Genomic DNA, 17,829 nt, shown 5'->3' with positions numbered 1-17,829 from the left:
TTTGTTCATCTCACGCGCATCTCAGCCGTATGGGGCATCGTGACGTGATCTGTGTCATTTATCATCGAAATTCAAATGAATCATCACCCTGTCCATCTCTCCTAGTCGCTGTTCATAACCGCTTCCCGCTGCGCTCAGACACGCTCTGTGATCTTATTGCCCCTGACTTGCCAGCGACCGTGCGTGCTCGTCGGGGAAAGGCTCGAGCGATAGCCTATTCTCAAGCTACAGGCTAGCGCCGTCCCAGTAGCATGCAAGCCTATCAAGATGAGAACGCTACTCTCTCCGTGCTGCAATCAGTATGGAAGAGCTTACCATTGATGGCGAAGTGCGCGTCGAGGAGATCGTCGGCGAGCATGCCCCAGAAAAAGTCATCGATGCCACATCAGAACTCTTCCCGACGTCAGACGAGAAGCCGCGCGTCGAGCTTGCCCCTGCAATTCGCGAGAAGCTCGCGGCAGCTCTCATTACGAGCCAGCGCGACTTACAGTATCCTGAAGACCTGCGTGCGCGACTCGAAGCCGCTCTCGACTGCGCCCCGATCAGTATTGATGTTCTTGTTGAAGACGTGACTCTATACGAGCAGCTTATCGACCATTCGCCATATGTCGAAGTGCGCTCCGTAGTGCCAGACAGCGATGATCCAAATATACCGGTTGGCACGTTTCGCGCCTATGCGATCGGTCTCACGTTTGCGGTATTCGGTACTGCTGTCAATGTCTTCTTCTCCGCCCGCAATCCTAGCATCGCACTCAATACATTTACAGCACAAATACTATCTTATCCCATTGGCTGTGGTATGGCTGCCAGTCTACCGACGCGCGTTTGGTCAATATTCGGCTGGAGGTTCACGCTCAATCCGGGTCCCTTCAACAGCAAAGAGCATATGCTCATCACCATCATGGCGAACGTATCCTTCGGCGGCTTGGGAGGGTATGCTACTGATATTCTGTTCGTGCAAAAGCTGCCTGTATTTTTCAATGACGCACGCGCCAACAAGATATTCTATCAGATCTCACTCGCACTGTCCACTCAAATGATTGGCCTTGGCCTTGCCGGTGTCCTGCGCAACACGCTTGTCTATCCCGCTAGCATGATCTGGCCTGCGTCGCTCTCGACGATAGCTCTCAATCAGAGCTTCCATTCTCGCGAAAACACAGTAGCAAATGGCTGGCGAATGTCTAAACTCAGACTCTTCTCTCTCGTCTTTGCTGCATACGGGATTTACTGGGTCTTGCCCGACGTTTTTGTCAAAGCGTTAGGCACGACGTCTTGGATTACATGGTTCGCCCCCAACAATGCCTCGTTGGTACGCCCAGTCAAAGCGCTTTGCCCTTACGCGACGCTGATACGGAGTTCTGCAGGTGCTATGGTGCGGCACAATCACTGGTCTCGGCTTCAATCCGCTGCCATCTTTCGATTGGAACAATATGATTCTGGACGCCATCGTGACACCATTTTCTGCAATCGTCAATCTGGTGATCGGCATGGTCGTCTTTGGCTTGCTGCTGATCGTGCCAGTCTATTACTCGAACGTATGGAATACAAAGTACCTACCTATCAATTCGAATCAGCTCTTCGATCGTTTTGCAAATCGGTACAATGTCAGTCGCGTGCTCGACGAGAACTTCACGCTTGATCCAGCAAAATACGAGTTTTATTCAGAAATCTACCTGTCATCTGCGAACAGTCTGGTCTTTGCTGCCTACTTTGCCGTCTACGCTTCCACGCTCTCGTATGTCTTCCTCAATCACCGATCCGAGCTCAAAGAAGCCTGGCGGTCAATCTCTTTCCGGAAACGTGTCGCTCGACCGACCGACTTGCATAATCGCCTGATGACTGCGTATCCCGAGGTGCCTCATTATTGGTATCTTACCATTCTGGTGCTCTCGGTCATATTAGCGATCGTATGCCAGCTTGTATATTCAACCGGCGTACCTTTCTGGAGCGTCTTCTTCGCTCTCGGCTTGTCGGGCGTGTTTCTCATTCCTATTGGCATCATCGCTGCCTCGACCAACATTGAAGTCACGCTCAACGTATTGGCAGAGTTCGTAGGAGGCTATGCGGTACCTGGCAATCCGCTAGCGCTGATGATATTCAAGGCATACGGCTTCGTCACCGCTGCTCAAGCAATACAATACACAAGCGATCTCAAGCTAGGACACTATATGAAGCTCCCGCCACGCGAGATGTTTCGAGCACAGGTCATCGCTTCTGTGCTCAGTGCATTTGTTGGCCTGCTCGTCATTGCCTTCCAAGTCTCCGCAATTCCCGACATGTGCACGCCAGGTCAGCCGGATCGATGGACGTGCCCAGGCTATCAGACCTTCTTCACCTCGAGCCTGGTTTGGGGCGCTGTCGGCCCTCAGAGACTGTACAGCTTCGGTAAGCGCTACTCGGCCTTACTCTGGGCTTTCCCAGTCGGCTTCGTTTTGCCATTTCCAGTCTACTTCTTGTCGAAGCGCTACCCGAAAAGCATCTGGAGCCAGGTCAATGTTCCTGTCATGATCAGTGGGGGCATGGGATGGGCGCCGTTCAATCTCTCGCGATATGCACCCGCCTTGCCAGTTGCGTGGTTCTTCTCTGTCTATGTCAAGGGACGCTTCTTACCCTGGTGGCAAAAGGTATGATTTCTGCTTTCAGCGTCCGACTCATGCTCACCAGTATATGCAGTATGCATATGTCTTTGATACCGCACTCATGAGCAGCATCGCCTTATTCGGCGTCGTCTACTTTGTGTGCTTCGAATATAGCGGCTTTTCGCCGACCTGGATCGGCAATACAGTCATTGATCTCGGTTGCGAAGGAACCCGGGGCTGTGCACTCTTATCACTACCAGCATCAGGCGCATTCGCTTGAATATGCAATTTTATCTCGCGTGGTGACGAGGTGGCGCGTTATGCTCGGCGCAGTCATTCGGTGCAGGCCGTTCTTCGAGTCTTATATGATGCTTCGAGTCTCTTCCCCTCCGATCTTGGCAGAATTGCAGCTTGTTATCAGATCCTCCCCCAAGAAGTCCGTATTTTGTTCCTTGCTCGTCAATCTGCTCGTACGAGTGCAGACTGAAGTCGCCATACCATCCACAGGTGGTGACTTCGCCACTGCTTCCTACTCGTCAACGAGACAGAAGTCTGCAGCAAAGCAACGCACAGTTGCCAGTCGCCGTATGGGCAACTCAATTCGAACCATCCACTTGCTAGCCAAACAATGCGGCCCGCACATGCTAGCAGGGCTTGTGACGCGAACAGTACTAGGCTTGCCCTCATACTTCTGAAATGGAAAGCTTGTCGTCATGCTCATGTCGAAAAGTCAGTGGACGTAGCGACGAAAGGTCTGATGCAATGCGTCAAACGGCGTCTAGACGACCGCACAGTAGCGTGAGAAACAAGCTGAGCAGACCGGCGAACGAGGCACACTGGCTCTTGCGCGCGCCCTATCAAGCAGAGCACAGGCCAGACATACACCCCACTGAGCGTCGCGTGATCCGTCTGCGCCTGGTATACCGCTCAGCGCAATCTCGTGCGCGCTATCGAAAAAGACAGTTTGCTGCGCAAGGGTGTACTGTAGATCAAAGGCTGAGTAATTTGTCGTTGTGCCAGTGCCGATCGGACGATTAGGGATGTAGACAATCAACGGGTAGGTGTCACCTGCCTTTACTACAAACTTGCTTTCGCAGCCCAGGAATGTCGGCCTATTAGCATAGCCTGCCTTGACAAATGCATCGACAGACGACGGCATAGGCGGAAATGAGACCTGGTCGTTCAACAATTGCGCACGATTGGCTGCCGCGAACAGCGAGTCGCCTGTTGGGTGAAATGTGGTGCTCGATGCGCCCGTCGAGGCGTCGAGCGCAATAACGACATCCGTGTTGCGAGCACGCATCAAATGAGGCCATAGTGGGATCACCTCGCCATTCATGCCTCCATCGTCTATCGACAAGACTGTATAATTTGTCAGCGTCCGTTTCGGAATCAGCACACTTGGGTTACCTTCGTCATCTGCTTCCTGGTTTGTATTGATATTGATCCCGCGGAAAGGATTCGGATAGCGCGCCGTCAAGGCTTGAGGTGCCCTGAGAGCGTCTGCAAGTGGACCGGAAGGAAGCGGAATGGACTTGAGGTCACTTTGCACATTCTCCATTAGAAGACTCGCGCTCGAAGCTGCGACGAAGCCGAGATTGTCGAAGCCGGTCACGCAGCGGATTGGCTTGCCTGTTGTGTCCATCTTGCTGCCGAGATATCTGGTAGGAATGGCTGCGCTCACTGCGTTGTCATAGCTTGCAAATTCGCTAGGCGTGATCTCGAAGATCGGATCACTCTCGTTTGTTGCGATCTGACCATCTTTCAGGACATTGAGTACGATGATCGGGTAAGGCATTCTATGACTTGAATATGATGATGTCACCTTGAGAGCGGTCGAAAATGTGTCGGATGCACCTCGGTCTGCGTCGTTGGGCGAGAAGCGCTGGAGGGCACGTGCAAGCAAGTCGGTGATGCTGACAGGAAAGCCTGCAGCGAGCTTGGATGCCACATCAGCGAACATCGCGCGATACCAGCCGGCTTTGTCTAGAAAGTGCGTGGCAGCAGTAAACAATGAGCGCTTTTGCAGAGTAGGCGAAGTGAGGGGTACGTCGAGCTGCCAGCCGGAGATCTTGTCGTCACCGAAGACCAGGGCAGGCAAAGACGGCAAATCGTGCGAAAGGTACGACGTGAGAAACCACGAGCCTCCGGACAAAGCTGACATACGCGATGCCAATTGAAGCACGCCAGCTGTTTTGGCGGCTACGGCGCTTGCGTTGCGATTGTCGAAAGCAGAAAGAGCACCAGCGGCGAATTGAGCTGCCCGAAGGCCTCCTCCACTGACAGCAATACCCAGATTTGGCCAATTATTTGCAAATTGAGCGGAGGCATAGCCCGTGCTGGTCGCCTCGGTGTATTGCGACCACAGCAGTGGCAGGACGCTTGATTGTCGCGCTTGGATGTACGCAGTCTCCTCGGTGCTCAAGCTTTGGCTTGGCGTCAAGCCAGTCGTGCGTACGAGGGCCGCTGTCGGACAAGGCACTGTCTTGGGCGCGTAGCCGGCGCGAACAATGGGCAGAACGAAGCTTAGCCACGCAAGGATGTTCATGGACAGGCAATGAGTGAGTGAGAATTGGCGTGACGTGCAAGATGCAGAGGGACATGGTGCCGTGTGTCACAACATCCCGAGAGATCTCGACAACAGTTTTATCTGATCATCTCCCCGCATCGACCGCGCGGCCACGCTCCTCGCTCGATTGCAGCCGAGACAAGTCGATGATTATCTATCGCGATTTCATTAAGATTCCACAGTCCATCGGCGAGACATGCTCATTCTCCTGGTCTCCGGCTCAGCCATTAATCAATCGAAGAAGAACAGTTGAGCTCGGCTGCATCGAATTGATCTGGACCATACAAGCAATTTGGGAGACGATCAGCCCTCTTTTCTCGAGCGCATAATGACGATCTGGCCGCACGTCATGACGCCCTCATCTTCATCCTCGAAGACTTTCGCACGCAAAGCCTGCCACACGACATGGGCGAACGACCGACATGGCTGACAGACGTGATTGCCGCTTCAGGCGAACTGCTCGCGACTACGATCTTCTTGTTGCTCGGCGTGAGCTGCGTCTCTGTCCATCCGAGCAAGATGAGCTCAATGGATTTCGATTCAGCTGGGAGGCATTCAAGCGGCCGCGTTGGCCCAGATGAACAGCAATCCTCCACCAAGTGGCCTAACAGTCGAACAGCTTCTCTATATCGCGACTAGCATGGGTCTCTCGCTGCTCTTCACCTGTTTCATCTGGTTTCGCGTCACCGGCAGTGTCTGCAATCCCAAGTAGGCGCCCCTCAATCCGCGATTGGCTCAATCTTGACCGCGTGGCTCAGTGTCGCACTAGCGCTCGTCTTGACCGGCGTGCTCACGCCGTTGCGATTCGTGCTTTACGTCTTCGCCGAGATTATCGGCGCGATCATTGCTTCCGCGTTATTGTCGGGCCTCTTGCCAGGCCCATTGATGGTCACCTCCACGCTATCGCCCGGCGTGGGTCTCGCGCAAGGCATCTTCATCGAGGCCTTTGGCACAGCAGCACTTTGCTTGACCGTCATGTTCGTAGCGGTAGAAAAACATGCTGCCACGCCACTCGCGCCTGTCGCTATCGGTCTTACACTGTACGATGTTGCTCCTTGCAAACAGAGCATGTGCTGACGCATCGTAAAGGTTCGCGATCCATCTCTGGGCAGTCATTTACACGGGCGCCGCTGTCAACTTTGCGCGCAATTTCGGACCTGCTGTCGTCACTGGCTTCAAGTCTGACTTTTGGATTGTGCGTATTGTCACAGGCAGGCCGACGTGCCAGCTGACCCGCTTATTGCAGTACTTTGTCGGCGACGGAATTGGCTCACTCATTGCAGTCGCATTCTATTCATTCTTCAAATATGTCGACTACTGGGAACTCACGCCGGGCCAAGATTCGCAAAACATGGAGGACTCGCCCGAACTGCCTGGCGCGCCGAGCGTCGCCACCACACGCACAAACACGCGTACAAAATCTAATGCAGGCTCCAGTCGATCAGATGGCGATATGGAGATGCGCAACTACGAATCACACAACAGCGAGTATTCGTCCAGAAACCCACTAGAAAAGCGCGGTGGCGGTCGTCAAGCGAGACCTGTTGGCAACGGCATGCACGACATGGTCTAAAATTCAGATATGCATCTTTGTGCGCATACGCAAGCAGTTTCTTCTTCTTCCGTACACGGTCCGTATTGGTCGACATTCCATCATGTGTAGACAGGGCAGCTGTTGTAGCATGAGCAAGGATAATGTATGAAAGTCTTGAGAGCACACCGGCCTGAAGGTGCGGTATCGCAATGCATTGGCGTGCGATAGTCAGAGCAATGTACGACTGTAGGTACACCCACGCGTTCCGCTTGTTCGCTGGTGCGCTGTACGAGGCCGTTGCTACCGATAGACTCAGCTCCGCACGTGCGCTGGCGGGATGTAAACTCACATGCAGGCAAGTTCTGGGTATGTGTGGCAGCTCGTGAAGCGCGAGAGACCTCCGCTAGGACATGCGACGACAGCATGAAGATCACCAAGAACTGCTTCATAGTCAGTGATAAGTCGATCGTATTGTCGCAGGACAACGTGCTGACGGATTGCTTATCGATCGCAGAGGCGTCGATGACACAAGCGAGTATGCCGACGAGTAAGGTTCTGAGGCTTGTCATGCTGTATTCTCGACTTTACGCGCGGATCACTGGTTTCTTGTTGTACTTCAATGAAAGCAAAGGTTTTTGCCGACGTGCGACGGCTGCTATGACACGGTCGCGAGGGGTAAGGGTGTTTTTGGGCTGACGACTCGCTGCAAAGCAAAAAGTCGCTGCACGGACAAGACTCTGCTGGGACATAGCGAGAGAGACGATCGAGCAAGCGCTGATGCATGAAGGAGGTCCAGATGTGAGGTGTCTGCACAGCACAAGGCATGGTGGTGACGATGTCGCGTGATGCGCGCTACAAGCATCGCGTCGAGGACACCTCGACCTTTGTGCTCGAAGCAATCTCCCTCGGTATGATGTCACTCCGCATCCACGACAGCTCTCTAGCAGGATGCGATCCGCCCTTCTCACAGTCGCCGCGGCGCTGACGCTCCTCTGCATGTTCTCGCAAAGATTTCACCAATCTCGCAAAAATCTCAAGGTCAGCCTGCTCTGCATCATGACTCTGCGCTCAGCCACAACTTCGTCCCAGCAATATGGATGGGCCAATATCAGCTCGTTCGAGCCAGTCCCGAGTCTTGAAGATACTCCCGGCCGCTCAACAATCGCGGGGCTCGCAAAGCGCGCAGACATCAGTATTGATATTCCAGACGTAACAGTGCCTGTCCCTGATGGCACTTTAGCCTATGGGGGTTCGTCATCATCAGATGCATGCACTCGTTCCTGCTGACTTCACTGCAGGCTCATCGGGCAGCTCAGACAATCCAGGTGGTTCATGTGGCGGTGGCGGTCAGTTGAACGTGCGATCCGCGGACGTGCTGACAAGCTTTTAGGAGGTGCTGCCGGTGGAGGAGAAGGCGGTAGAGCTGGATGCGCAGTGCCGATCGTGGTCTCATCCTTTGGCTCTGCTCCCACGTCGGTCTATGTGTCGACCCCCGCAAGCGAGACGCTAGCTCACATCGAAACAACCACGGCATCGGGCCCCAGTGCAATGTCTTCGACAATCGTCGTAGCAGCAGCTACGAAGTTGGCCCTGCACATCACCCTTAGCGGCCTTCTCGTGTTTACCCTCATCGCCACCCTTATGCTGTTGTAGCGCGTCGTCGAACTTCTCTATCCTTCCGCGCAATGAGCGATCACAAGCTGAGTGTGCATAGCAAGAACAATCGGCGAACGAAGTCTCAGGCTCGTCTGCATCTTCATCGGCTGATGGATGACACGCCAAGCAACTTCCGACTGGATCCTCTGCCTGTAGCCAATCTGGGTATCCTGAGCACCCCCAAGCGGACTTCGAGCGACATCTTCTCGCCATCGACAAGCTCAGACAAGCTATCACCTCTGCGGAACCGCACTGTCCGCTTATCCCTGCCCGCCAGGAAACGATCTTCGCAGATCAGCAGCTTCACACGCAGCACGCAATTGTCCTCTTCCTCGTCTCCAGATGGCCTGTCGTCTGCTTCGCCATTGCGAGATCAGTACGAGCTGCGTCCGCATGAGCGCCGTCTTGCTCGGCGGTTGCAACGAGTCAAAGAGAAGGCAAAGGTCCAGGAGGCAATCCCAGCGATGGCGAAGATAAAGGCGCTGACACAGGTGATTCTTCGTCTTTGCATACTCATGCATTGACTGACAGCGTGCAGAAGGTGCAGCGCGAGCGTATTGCTTACTTTGCCGCGGTCGATGCTTTTGCGCTTGAGGAAGAAATTGTCGTCTGGTGACAGCCAGTACCTCACAACTTGGCGGACGGCGCTCGCTCGAACAGATCCATGACCATATCCGCAGCCACACCACTGCGCCACTCCAGAGTGAGCATGCTCCCTCGGCAATGCACGAGACATACCAATTCCTGACCATCTCCTGAGTCTTCGCATCTTTATCGCCCGTGATGGTGAATTGAAGGCTATCGGGATGAATCATATACGGAAAACCATACCGAACGACCCTGCCCCAGAGATAGCAGTGAAAGTTGAGGGAGTAGATCTGTGATGTTGACATCGTCCAAGTTGCCGCTCGTTGGTAAAGACCGTCCGAATACAAATCAGGCACATTGCCATCGGCAGACCATTTCAGCCCGACGAGGTGTCGGTCGATGCCTTGAGCGGCGCTAGCGTCCTTCATATCCTTGCCATGCTGCGCCAGCGCATCACGGAAGAGTTGCCGCCTTTCGTCGTCCGATGCATCTTTTGAGAGCATGCTTTTGACCCACTTCACCGCTTGCTCGGTGCAGACACGTACAGTCTCCGTCCTACCTAACTGCAAAGTGCTATGCTCGTCAGCTCTGTCAAGCAAACAGATCAGTAGCGCAGCCTTGCCTTGAACCGACGCGTCATTGCAGCTTCGTACGTTCCGACGAGCTGGCCTTCCTCCGTGAGCGCATGAGCAAGCTGCATCGTCATTTGTGTCCAGCCATCGGGAGAGCATTTCTGCTTCTTGATCTGGTTCTTGCCGTAACGCCGGTAGAGAGTGAAGCCAACCGTACAGTTGTCTGCTACGTTCTTTTCGTGCGCTTGTATAGCCTGCGCGATGTGGTCCATCGTGATGGTTGAGAGAGCGAACTTGACTTCTGTCGGAGGGCTGATTTGCGTGCTTGCATCTGACCCGGGCGCTAGCTTGTGCGACAGAAGATCATGGGTGAGCCAGTCGTTCATACGGGCGGTAGGCGTTCCGTCCATACAGCTGTGCTCTCCAATGAAGCCTGCCTCGCCGTCATCTCGCACGATCCACTGGAGCGGCTTATCGAAAAAGCGGTTCTTCCCATCGGAATGCAGCATCTGATGGCTCATTGCCACGATATCGTCACTCTTATTTTGGAAAGACGAGCCGGCGCATTCTTCGTCGAGCGCGATGACGAACGAAGCCCGTTCGATCTCGGCAAGCGTGGCAGAATTGCCCGGATCTTTCATGAGCTCTACTCTTGCGTCTGTCCAATTGTCGCGGTCCCAAGACGTCAAAGCACCTACGGGCGGCATCACTGCGGAGCGATCTGCTTCCTGGTAGACAGCTGCAAACGCTTTCTGCAGACCGGCAAGACCGGGTCTTTGGCCGTTTGCACTCAATGCAATCTTGTAGAACCGATTCCGACGAATGGCAATCAGATGCTGACCGCTCGGATCGTCCTCCCTGAGCTTGACGGCATAGTCTGCCGGCTTGGCAGGTATCCTGCAGGCATTGAACATCCATTTGTAGGATTCCATGCAGAGGGCAGCCTCGCCAGCTTTGTCAGGCTGGAGCTTGCCGCTCGTTATCTGATCGCAGAACTCGAGGGCTTTGAGTGCAATGGTAGCAGCAACATACGTCGGATCATTGGGCGCAGAGGCAGAGTCGCCTTGCGGCAGCTTCTTGAAGCCGAACGCGTAGCTGACGTTGATGACGACAGAGTCGCGATAGGCCATGTAAGCATTGGTGTCCCAGCTCTCTGCTATCCAGTTCCCTTCGCGCTGATCGCGCTCAGCAGCTCTCTCTCTGAGCTTCTCCTGCAGCTTGGGCCCCTCATTCGTCTCGAAGCTTTGGATCTTAGCGAGCGTCGTGTTGAGCTCGTCGTCTGTCCTTGCAAGTGCACGAACCGAAGCGCGCAGCTTGTTCAGTGTTGAGCTGAGCTCAGGCACAGGTAAGCACGGCAGAGCATCTTGCGAAGCCATCGTGTTGCTCTCCGCTGGAACGAGACAAGGAGGATTGAGTCGCCATGCTTGCCATGATGGCGCTTGTGCGGGTGCTGCTGCGAGCGTCGAAGCCATGCGTGTGAGTGTTGGTGAGCTGATGCGTGCAAAGCTATGTCTGAGCATCGCTCATCGTCAATCGTACTGACCCCACCAATGCAGCCCTCGTCGCAATCGGCTGAAAGGTCAACGAACCGCGCGACTGTTGTCATACGGTCAAGTCGATTGCCGGCGTATAACACAAGACGGAATCATGCATTGTGCTCCTCCAGATCGGTAGCGCCATCCGTGTAGCATCGATCTTCTTGCTGCACGGCATGGTCGACGAAGAAACATGGCGGTCCTTCGCTGCGTTGCTCGATGCAGGAGTCAAGGCTCTCTTTACCCCTCAGTCCTACTCCTATGCGTCTCATTCTCGAAAACAGAGATGCGAGCGAGCAAGAAGAACAGAGATTCGTGCGATGAGGATTTCAGCTACGATCTAGACTTGCTAGATGCGGAGATTGAGATGATCATCAAAGAACACGATGCCCTCGTCGAGGCGGTCAATGCGTTACGAGATCGACTGGCTCGACAAAAGTGGGGTGACCCTCTGGCCTGCGTTTGCGACCGCTCACGTTCCCTTGCTACGATCAGAGCCTGCCCATCGTGCTCGAGGCGATTCAAGAAACTTGCCGCCCTCAAGCAGAGAAAGGTGGCAAAGACGTGATCGCCTCTCACTGACCGCGCATAGACGCGCATCAGAGTCGGACAGAAGGCAGGAGCGCGCGCCCTCATCATCTAGCATTCCACATTGCAATGTCATCTGCGCTCTTGTCCCGCAAGCTCTACTCTCCGCTGATTTCATACGCCACAAGCGTGGATAACGCGATATGACAAGATGACACTCCGGCTGTCGCGCCGTGTCAACCTGAGCTCGAACGACACAGTGTCGACTCACCAGGTGGATCTGTACATGTTGGTGAAGCTTCGGCGCGCCGATCTGCGGTCCTCGTCAGGGGAGCACACGGTCGAGCAGACGTGACACACTCGGACTGCAGAAAGCTCGAACGAGGCTGGTGTCTGTCCACGAGCGATCAGCTCGATCACGGCCACAGCAGCAGTGCGATACCGTGGTCGTAGAACTCTGTTCATGTATCAGTCGGCTCAAAACAAAAGACGACTGGTGGCCCACCTTTCTCGAGATGAAGCCAGACGCGCGTATTGTACCTGACAATACAATCAGCCGGCTCTCTGGTGATGCAAGAATCAGACATACCAGATCTTACAGCAAGCTCTCGATCGATCTGTCCATGAATGTACAGGGGAAGTTGCCTCACTGCCTTTGGTCGTCAACGAGACCAAGACCCGGCTGAAGTCGCCATGTCGGATTTGCTGCCCCTTGACGGATAGGCCCGTCACATTGATGGGATTCATCTAAGCGATGCCATGTCAGCTGGGAAGCAGCGAGCAAGGTGGCACTTGCGAACCGAGCTTCCGGCAACGACGCAGCGCTCTCTTGGTAGACCGTCACTTCGACCGACGCGTTCTGGAGGTACATATCGCCAACACCCTTGCAATCGGCATAGACGCCCCCTGTCAACGGCTCTCGGAAATCAACGTCGACCTGTCGGATCGTAGCAGCGTAGGCGTACATTGGACACGATAGGTGCGCATGGCATAAGTATGCTTGGGGTCGTACTCGTAGTAGTACGAGTCATCTGCCAGGGCAAGCGCAGCACCAAATAGAATCAGCAACACGTAGATCATGCTGGACGGCAGACCAGGCCAGAACGAAAATGTCATGGAGGAACGTGTAGTGCAGGGAATGATAGGAGCCTGTTCGACGTTGTCAGCATGGTTACGAATCGGACATCACGTGTCACAGGCGACGAAATACGATCACGAAGAAACTCGCACGGTGCGCTTTCCGATCCGAACGACACGTACAGCAAGGCGCGACCCAAAGTTCGGCCGCTCAACTCGGCTCGACCAGCCCCGATTCGAGTTGGCGACCTCAAGACAATCTTCCTCAACGACTCGCCACGCAGAAGACGCTAGCCGCGGCGAGCGGTCTGGCTCGGACGTAGGATACCGTGTCTGTCGGTACAGAACCTCCCGTCTCGGATCGGTGTGTCAAGGCTCTGGGTGCCATGGACCGAGGACCATGCTTCCGAAGGCCGGTCACGCTCAATGACTGCTAGCCTGCTCGTGTGGGCTTAGCCAAAGCTTCGTGGACACGGACTGTCGATCTGGGCAAGCGAGCCGACATGTAAGACCGCCAGCAGGAAAAATCACATCAATAGCAGCGTTATTTTCGATCGTGCTCCTCGCCATCTGACTAGAACATCTTGCATATGACTTGGCCCGCTGCGTCTACTGTGCATGACATCGAGCCGAACGCGAGATGGATGGTTGCCTTTCAATTTTGGCGCAGAGATGAAGCGCTTCTTCGTGTGGCGAGACGAGGTGTGCATGCGATGGACTGCCTTCTGCTTCGCCTGCGACCACCGAGTAGCGAGCATGAGATCTGGTCTGGTCATGAGCCATGTTGGTACAGTTGAAGTCATGCCACCTGCAGCAGCGCCGCCCGTCGTCCCAGTCGAGCGCGCGCCGCCGTCACGAGCGTCACGCAAGCCCGAGCAGTCCGCGAGGTATGGCATGGAGACGGCCGAGGAGACCGAGCAAGCCCATGTCCGCGCCGTCATTGCTTCCCTCCGGCGTTACAGACCGGAAGCCTTGACGAGCAACAACAAGCGTCGATCAGATTTCTATCAGCTCTCACTCGCTCACCAGGATCTGCTCGGTCAACCGCACAAGGACCTCATCAAGGTGAGCCTGTGCAATAGCGATAAGCTGGTCTGACTCATGCTTGAGCGTGCAGAACATTGACGGATGCATACTTGCCAATGCACGGTTCCTTGCACTCGTAGCGGACACCGCGAGTGAAGGCATCTTTATCAGCGAGGGCGCGGCAGGCAGCGAAGAGCAGCAGGCAAGCCATGCTCACTCGCACAACCGAGAAGACGCTTCGAAAGTGAGAAGCACGCTCAAGCAATTTGCAAGAGAATGGAGCTCTGCAGGCGCGCGAGAACGGAGAGCGGTATACGATCCCATGCTCGAAGCGCTCGAAGCCCACTTTGTGCACACATCAGAGCCTACCCGCACCGGACTACATTGCTTGGTGCCCGGTGCTGGGCTGGGTCGACTCGTATGGGAAACAGCAAAACGTGGATTCAGTGCGCAAGGGAACGAGTTCTCTATGCTCATGCTGCTCGCATCAGACTATCTGCTCAACCAGTCAGTCGCAGCGATCGGGATGATGCTCATGCAAGACTGACAGACGGGTCAGCTCAGATGCGGTGGAACAGCATACCATCTATCCGTTTGCGCATAGTCTGAGCAACCTGCCAGCACGAACGACTGCTTTGCAGCCCGTCAGACTACCGGACGTCTTGCCAAGCGATCTGCCTCCTGTTGACTTTTCGATGACCGCTGGCGACTTTGTCGAGATCTACGGCACGGCCGAAGCACGAGGTATGCTTGCGCTGTACAGGCAGCCCAGACGTCGCTGATGAACACCAGGCCAATGGAACGCCATCCTGACGAGCTTCTTCATCGATACGGCGAGGAACGTCATCGAGTACCTCGAGACGATTCACAATCTGCTCGCCGACGATGGCATCTGGATCAACTGCGGTCCTCTGCTCTGGCATTTCGAACAAACGCCCGGGGAGACCTCGATCGAGATGCCACTGGACGATCTCAAGAGGATCATCACCTCGATCGGCTTCGATATGGCCAACGAGAGGATGATAGAGACGATGTACACTGATTCGGCAGATATGCTAATGCAGCACCGCTACACTGCCGCTTTCTGGACTTGCACCAAGCGGAGGACGAACTAGATCAGTGCAGCGCACATACTGGTGAGGCATCGTTCGCCCCGAGCTCTACTCTTCCCGGGATGGTATCGACGGACCGCCGTGTTGTCACCCCTTTGCATTGTTGTGTGCGCGCGCGCGTCTCGAGATGAAAGCAATTTGGCAAAAGTTCGAAGATGGACAACGTCGGCTTGGCGCTCGAGCGACTGCTGCCCGAGCTCCGAGACTTGGAGCAGCGCAAGCTCTTCACCAAGGTCTGCACTGCCAGCAATCTGAGCTCACAAGACTCACGGGTCTGTGCTGCAGAGGGAAATCAATGAAATTGTGCAAAGACGGACTCAATACGAGCGCAGGCTGATCAGAAGGACAACGAAGCCTTCAGACTATCTTGACTATATCGACTATGAGGCAAAACTCGATCAGCTGCGTCTCATGCGCTCGAGGCGTAGCAAGGGTGCGTCTACACGTCCACGCCGACGAGGATTTCTGACTTCTGTTCCGACCGAACAGGCAAAGAGCGGCAGCAGAGCTTGTCTGACTACTCTATCAAGCAACACTGTCTCAAGCTCTTCCAAGCGGCCACACGCAAGTTCCCGGCAGATCTGCCACTCTGGCGTGCCTACATCGACACCGCCATTGCTCACCAGTCGCCCAAACTCGTCTCACAAGTCCTTGGTGCAGCTATCTCCCTTCATCCCGCCCTTCCCGAATTCTGGATCATCGCCGCTCGGTGGGAATGGGACGGCGACGTACACGAGCAAGGCGGGGGCAATATCGAGGCTGCTAGGAAATTGCTACTTCGCGCTCTGAGGTTCAATAAGCATCAGGTCTCTGTCTGGTCGGAGTGGTGCAGGATAGAGATGGCCTATGCAGAACAGATGAGACAGAGATGGGACGTGCTCGGCATCGATGCTCTTGACAACGCCGAGCAATCTCACATCGACGTACCTGATCTATCGACCGACGCGACTCAAGATAGTATAAGACAGGAAGCCATGGGTCAAGAAGCGCTCGTCAAGGGTGAACTGCTCTCGCTCATCTTCGATCAGGCTTTCGCTGCATTCGAAGCAGAAGTCACTGCGCCTGTCTACCTCGCTCTGCGCGATCTCATCCGGTCATCGAATCTCGAATTGCGGGAAACGCTCATGAATGCACTGGACGAGCGCAGTTCTGCACTGGGTGACGCCGAGCCCATCGACAGTCTTGTCATGCGATGTTCGGCACCACTGTATGATCCGCTTGCCGACGATCCGGCAGATGACCTCATGGAAACGGACGAATCTGATGAGCAGGCTCTCGTCCGACCGTCCACGCAGATCACCGCAACAGGCATAGGGCTCGTCACCGCCCTGGGCAAAGCTATACAGAATTTCACAAGAGCATGCGCCATCGAATCGCCTGCTCGTGCTGCCAGACTAGATGCTTATGCACGTTGGCTGACTGGCATCTATGCCGAAATCAATGATGACGACTTGCGCAAATATCTCTGCACACAAGCTGCCAAGCTGATCAAGATGGACAGCAGTCCCACTGTCGAGGTCGTCCTCTGTGCGAGCCGACTCTACCTACAACAGAGTCAATACGGGCGATCGTTGACCAGCTTACATCTTGAGGATGCCCGACTGGCTGCGGATCCACGAATCTGGCTCACCTGGTTCGATGTCGTCCGCGCCCAGTCAGGCGACATGTCGGCGGCTATAAGACGCGCTCTCACACAACTGCCTGCCTCGCCCGAGATCTGGCAAGCCTGGGTGGACGATCTTGTCGAACAGCTTGACGAATCACCCGCATCGGTCTTGGCTGCCTGCCGCGAACAGCTCTTCAAAGCTAGCGATCTACAAATACGCGACTCCATCTTGCATCCGTTCTACGAGTCTCTCGTGCGATCACAGACCGCGAAAGAGCGTCGCCAGACTTATGCTGACTTGCATCGCGCTCTTTTGCCAACGTTGTCGCTCTACTCGATCGCGCTCAAGTTCGAGCAAGATCCTGCCAATCGTGTCTACTTGCACGAGAAGAGGACACAGCATGCAGATGCGACTGTGACAGAATGGTTCGACTATCTTGCCGAGCTTTACACCGTCCAGGGCGACGGAAAAGCAGCTTCACTCGTTCACGATCGTGCTCTCGCTGCACTGCAGGGTGCGCAGATAGAAGATTTAAACACAGCTTGGCAGATGCTGTTGGATCAGTGACGAGTTGCATGATGATACATACAGATAGAGCAAGCACAGCTAGAGAAATCTATTGACCTCTCCCTCTTCCTCCTCTGCCGCGTTGTGCTGCTCCCCCTCGTCCGCCTCGTGTACCTTGGACTGGTCCGGTCGGTCTCTTCCCTCTCGTACTTGCTCGTGCTCTGAATTCTGCCTCTTGCTCTTTGACCGTGTCGAGTACCTGCACAAGCGTTCAGCCAGAATTTTGGATTCGGTACGGCATCAAAGTCACATTGTCTGCCACTCGAACGTATTTGATCTGCTCGCACATAAGCTACAATTGAGGGTGACCAGACGCTCAGCGACGTGCCATGTGACCCTTGAGGTAACATTCTGGCAGTTTCCAGAACTGATCGCCATTCTGCTCCAGTTTATCAGCCCCGAGCTTTGCATACTTGACGAGCCTGTGGACGGACTGCAGAGGTCTGGTAGACTTCTTTGAGGGTGAGATTCATAAAGTTGTCTGCGCCTGACAGATGGCCGTTAAAAGTCTCGCCATTCTTGAGCTCTACGAGCTGCAATGGGCATCCACCCACGTCGTGAGCATCCTGAGCGGAGGATTCAGGTGAGAGTCTGACTTGCCATAGGTTTCCCTAGCGCTGCTTGAAGTAGCGAGTCCGGAAGCTGCACTTCTGTGTCAACTGCGCATGACAAGCAGTGTGATAACTCGCTTACCATCTTAACGATCGCTGGGTAGTCAGCTCAAGTCAGAGGAAGCGAGGGACGCGACTCGATTTGGCTCAATTGCTCGGGCGCTGGACGCTCACTCACTAGAGTAGTCCACAAGCAGTACAAAGGACTACACCACACCAATTGCAATGCTGTAGCCTTTCCGGTCACATGAGCCGATTGATTCGATGA

At 54.7% G+C, this 17,829-nt stretch overlaps 13 protein-coding genes across 13 annotated transcripts; 8 read left to right on the top strand and 5 right to left on the bottom strand.

The window, feature by feature from the left end:
- Window positions 1-301: 301 nt before the first annotated feature.
- Window positions 302-2,630, top strand: L969DRAFT_82123 (uncharacterized protein; the record flags this gene model as incomplete). The annotated part of the gene is made up of 2 exons (XM_014712399.1): window positions 302-1,309; window positions 1,365-2,630. The coding sequence occupies 2 exons, from the start codon at window positions 302-304 to the stop codon at window positions 2,628-2,630; spliced, it is 2,274 nt and encodes a 757-aa protein (XP_014567885.1).
- A 727-nt stretch (window positions 2,631-3,357) lies between these two features.
- L969DRAFT_17188 (uncharacterized protein) lies at window positions 3,358-5,127 on the bottom strand (the record flags this gene model as incomplete). Its single annotated transcript, XM_014712233.1, has 2 exons — window positions 3,358-3,941; window positions 3,990-5,127. 2 exons carry the CDS (start codon window positions 5,125-5,127, stop codon window positions 3,358-3,360), a joined length of 1,722 nt encoding a protein of 573 aa, XP_014567719.1.
- A 158-nt stretch (window positions 5,128-5,285) lies between these two features.
- On the top strand, window positions 5,286-6,864 carry L969DRAFT_74266 (uncharacterized protein). Its single transcript, XM_014712398.1, has 5 exons — window positions 5,286-5,637; window positions 5,693-5,856; window positions 5,907-6,188; window positions 6,238-6,343; window positions 6,395-6,864. The coding sequence occupies exons 1-5, from the start codon at window positions 5,554-5,556 to the stop codon at window positions 6,719-6,721; spliced, it is 963 nt and encodes a 320-aa protein (XP_014567884.1). The 5' UTR covers window positions 5,286-5,553; the 3' UTR covers window positions 6,722-6,864.
- L969DRAFT_94332 (uncharacterized protein) lies at window positions 6,802-7,251 on the bottom strand (the record flags this gene model as incomplete). Its single annotated transcript, XM_014712397.1, has 4 exons — window positions 6,802-6,820; window positions 6,869-6,982; window positions 7,032-7,122; window positions 7,173-7,251. 4 exons carry the CDS (start codon window positions 7,249-7,251, stop codon window positions 6,802-6,804), a joined length of 303 nt encoding a protein of 100 aa, XP_014567883.1.
- Window positions 7,252-7,410: 159 nt separating this feature from the next.
- On the top strand, window positions 7,411-8,335 carry L969DRAFT_23713 (uncharacterized protein; the record flags this gene model as incomplete). The annotated part of the gene is made up of 3 exons (XM_014712292.1): window positions 7,411-7,931; window positions 7,981-8,028; window positions 8,073-8,335. The coding sequence occupies exons 1-3, from the start codon at window positions 7,631-7,633 to the stop codon at window positions 8,333-8,335; spliced, it is 612 nt and encodes a 203-aa protein (XP_014567778.1). The 5' UTR covers window positions 7,411-7,630.
- A 32-nt stretch (window positions 8,336-8,367) lies between these two features.
- Window positions 8,368-8,954, top strand: L969DRAFT_94330 (uncharacterized protein; the record flags this gene model as incomplete). Its single annotated transcript, XM_014712396.1, has 2 exons — window positions 8,368-8,829; window positions 8,877-8,954. The coding sequence occupies 2 exons, from the start codon at window positions 8,368-8,370 to the stop codon at window positions 8,952-8,954; spliced, it is 540 nt and encodes a 179-aa protein (XP_014567882.1).
- An 11-nt stretch (window positions 8,955-8,965) lies between these two features.
- Window positions 8,966-11,018, bottom strand: L969DRAFT_94329 (uncharacterized protein; the record flags this gene model as incomplete). Its single annotated transcript, XM_014712395.1, has 3 exons — window positions 8,966-9,026; window positions 9,077-9,489; window positions 9,549-11,018. 3 exons carry the CDS (start codon window positions 11,016-11,018, stop codon window positions 8,966-8,968), a joined length of 1,944 nt encoding a protein of 647 aa, XP_014567881.1.
- Window positions 11,019-11,111: 93 nt separating this feature from the next.
- On the top strand, window positions 11,112-11,784 carry L969DRAFT_87195 (uncharacterized protein). Its single transcript, XM_014712394.1, has one exon. It carries the CDS (start codon window positions 11,227-11,229, stop codon window positions 11,599-11,601), a length of 375 nt encoding a protein of 124 aa, XP_014567880.1. The 5' UTR covers window positions 11,112-11,226; the 3' UTR covers window positions 11,602-11,784.
- L969DRAFT_433405 (uncharacterized protein) lies at window positions 11,661-13,035 on the bottom strand. The gene is made up of 9 exons (XM_014712392.1): window positions 12,822-13,035; window positions 12,527-12,592; window positions 12,358-12,467; window positions 12,151-12,308; window positions 12,067-12,101; window positions 12,004-12,018; window positions 11,922-11,954; window positions 11,833-11,874; window positions 11,661-11,784 (listed from the first exon to the last, which is right to left on the bottom strand). Exons 2-9 carry the CDS (start codon window positions 12,546-12,548, stop codon window positions 11,720-11,722), a joined length of 480 nt encoding a protein of 159 aa, XP_014567878.1. The 5' UTR covers window positions 12,549-12,592; window positions 12,822-13,035; the 3' UTR covers window positions 11,661-11,719.
- On the top strand, window positions 12,729-12,932 carry L969DRAFT_94327 (uncharacterized protein; the record flags this gene model as incomplete). The annotated part of the gene is made up of 1 exon (XM_014712393.1): window positions 12,729-12,932. The coding sequence occupies one exon, from the start codon at window positions 12,729-12,731 to the stop codon at window positions 12,930-12,932; it is 204 nt and encodes a 67-aa protein (XP_014567879.1).
- Window positions 13,036-13,256: 221 nt separating the features above from the next.
- Window positions 13,257-14,779, top strand: L969DRAFT_49634 (uncharacterized protein; the record flags this gene model as incomplete). The annotated part of the gene is made up of 4 exons (XM_014712391.1): window positions 13,257-13,703; window positions 13,756-14,171; window positions 14,224-14,408; window positions 14,457-14,779. The coding sequence occupies 4 exons, from the start codon at window positions 13,257-13,259 to the stop codon at window positions 14,777-14,779; spliced, it is 1,371 nt and encodes a 456-aa protein (XP_014567877.1).
- A 152-nt stretch (window positions 14,780-14,931) lies between these two features.
- L969DRAFT_48513 (uncharacterized protein) lies at window positions 14,932-16,950 on the top strand (the record flags this gene model as incomplete). Its single annotated transcript, XM_014712390.1, has 3 exons — window positions 14,932-15,009; window positions 15,062-15,209; window positions 15,266-16,950. The coding sequence occupies 3 exons, from the start codon at window positions 14,932-14,934 to the stop codon at window positions 16,948-16,950; spliced, it is 1,911 nt and encodes a 636-aa protein (XP_014567876.1).
- Window positions 16,951-17,018: 68 nt separating this feature from the next.
- L969DRAFT_61761 (uncharacterized protein) lies at window positions 17,019-17,686 on the bottom strand (the record flags this gene model as incomplete). Its single annotated transcript, XM_014712389.1, has 6 exons — window positions 17,644-17,686; window positions 17,551-17,592; window positions 17,385-17,483; window positions 17,279-17,329; window positions 17,201-17,227; window positions 17,019-17,149 (listed from the first exon to the last, which is right to left on the bottom strand). Coding segments are annotated over exons 1-6 (351 nt in total), but the record flags the coding sequence as incomplete, so codon positions are not given.
- Window positions 17,687-17,829: the final 143 nt, after the last annotated feature.

This window comes from Mixia osmundae (genome assembly GCF_000708205.1).
Source record: "Mixia osmundae IAM 14324 unplaced genomic scaffold scaffold_5, whole genome shotgun sequence".
Taxonomy (NCBI): Eukaryota; Fungi; Basidiomycota; class Mixiomycetes; order Mixiales; family Mixiaceae; genus Mixia; species Mixia osmundae.
This window is presented reverse-complemented; position numbering and strand designations above follow the sequence as displayed.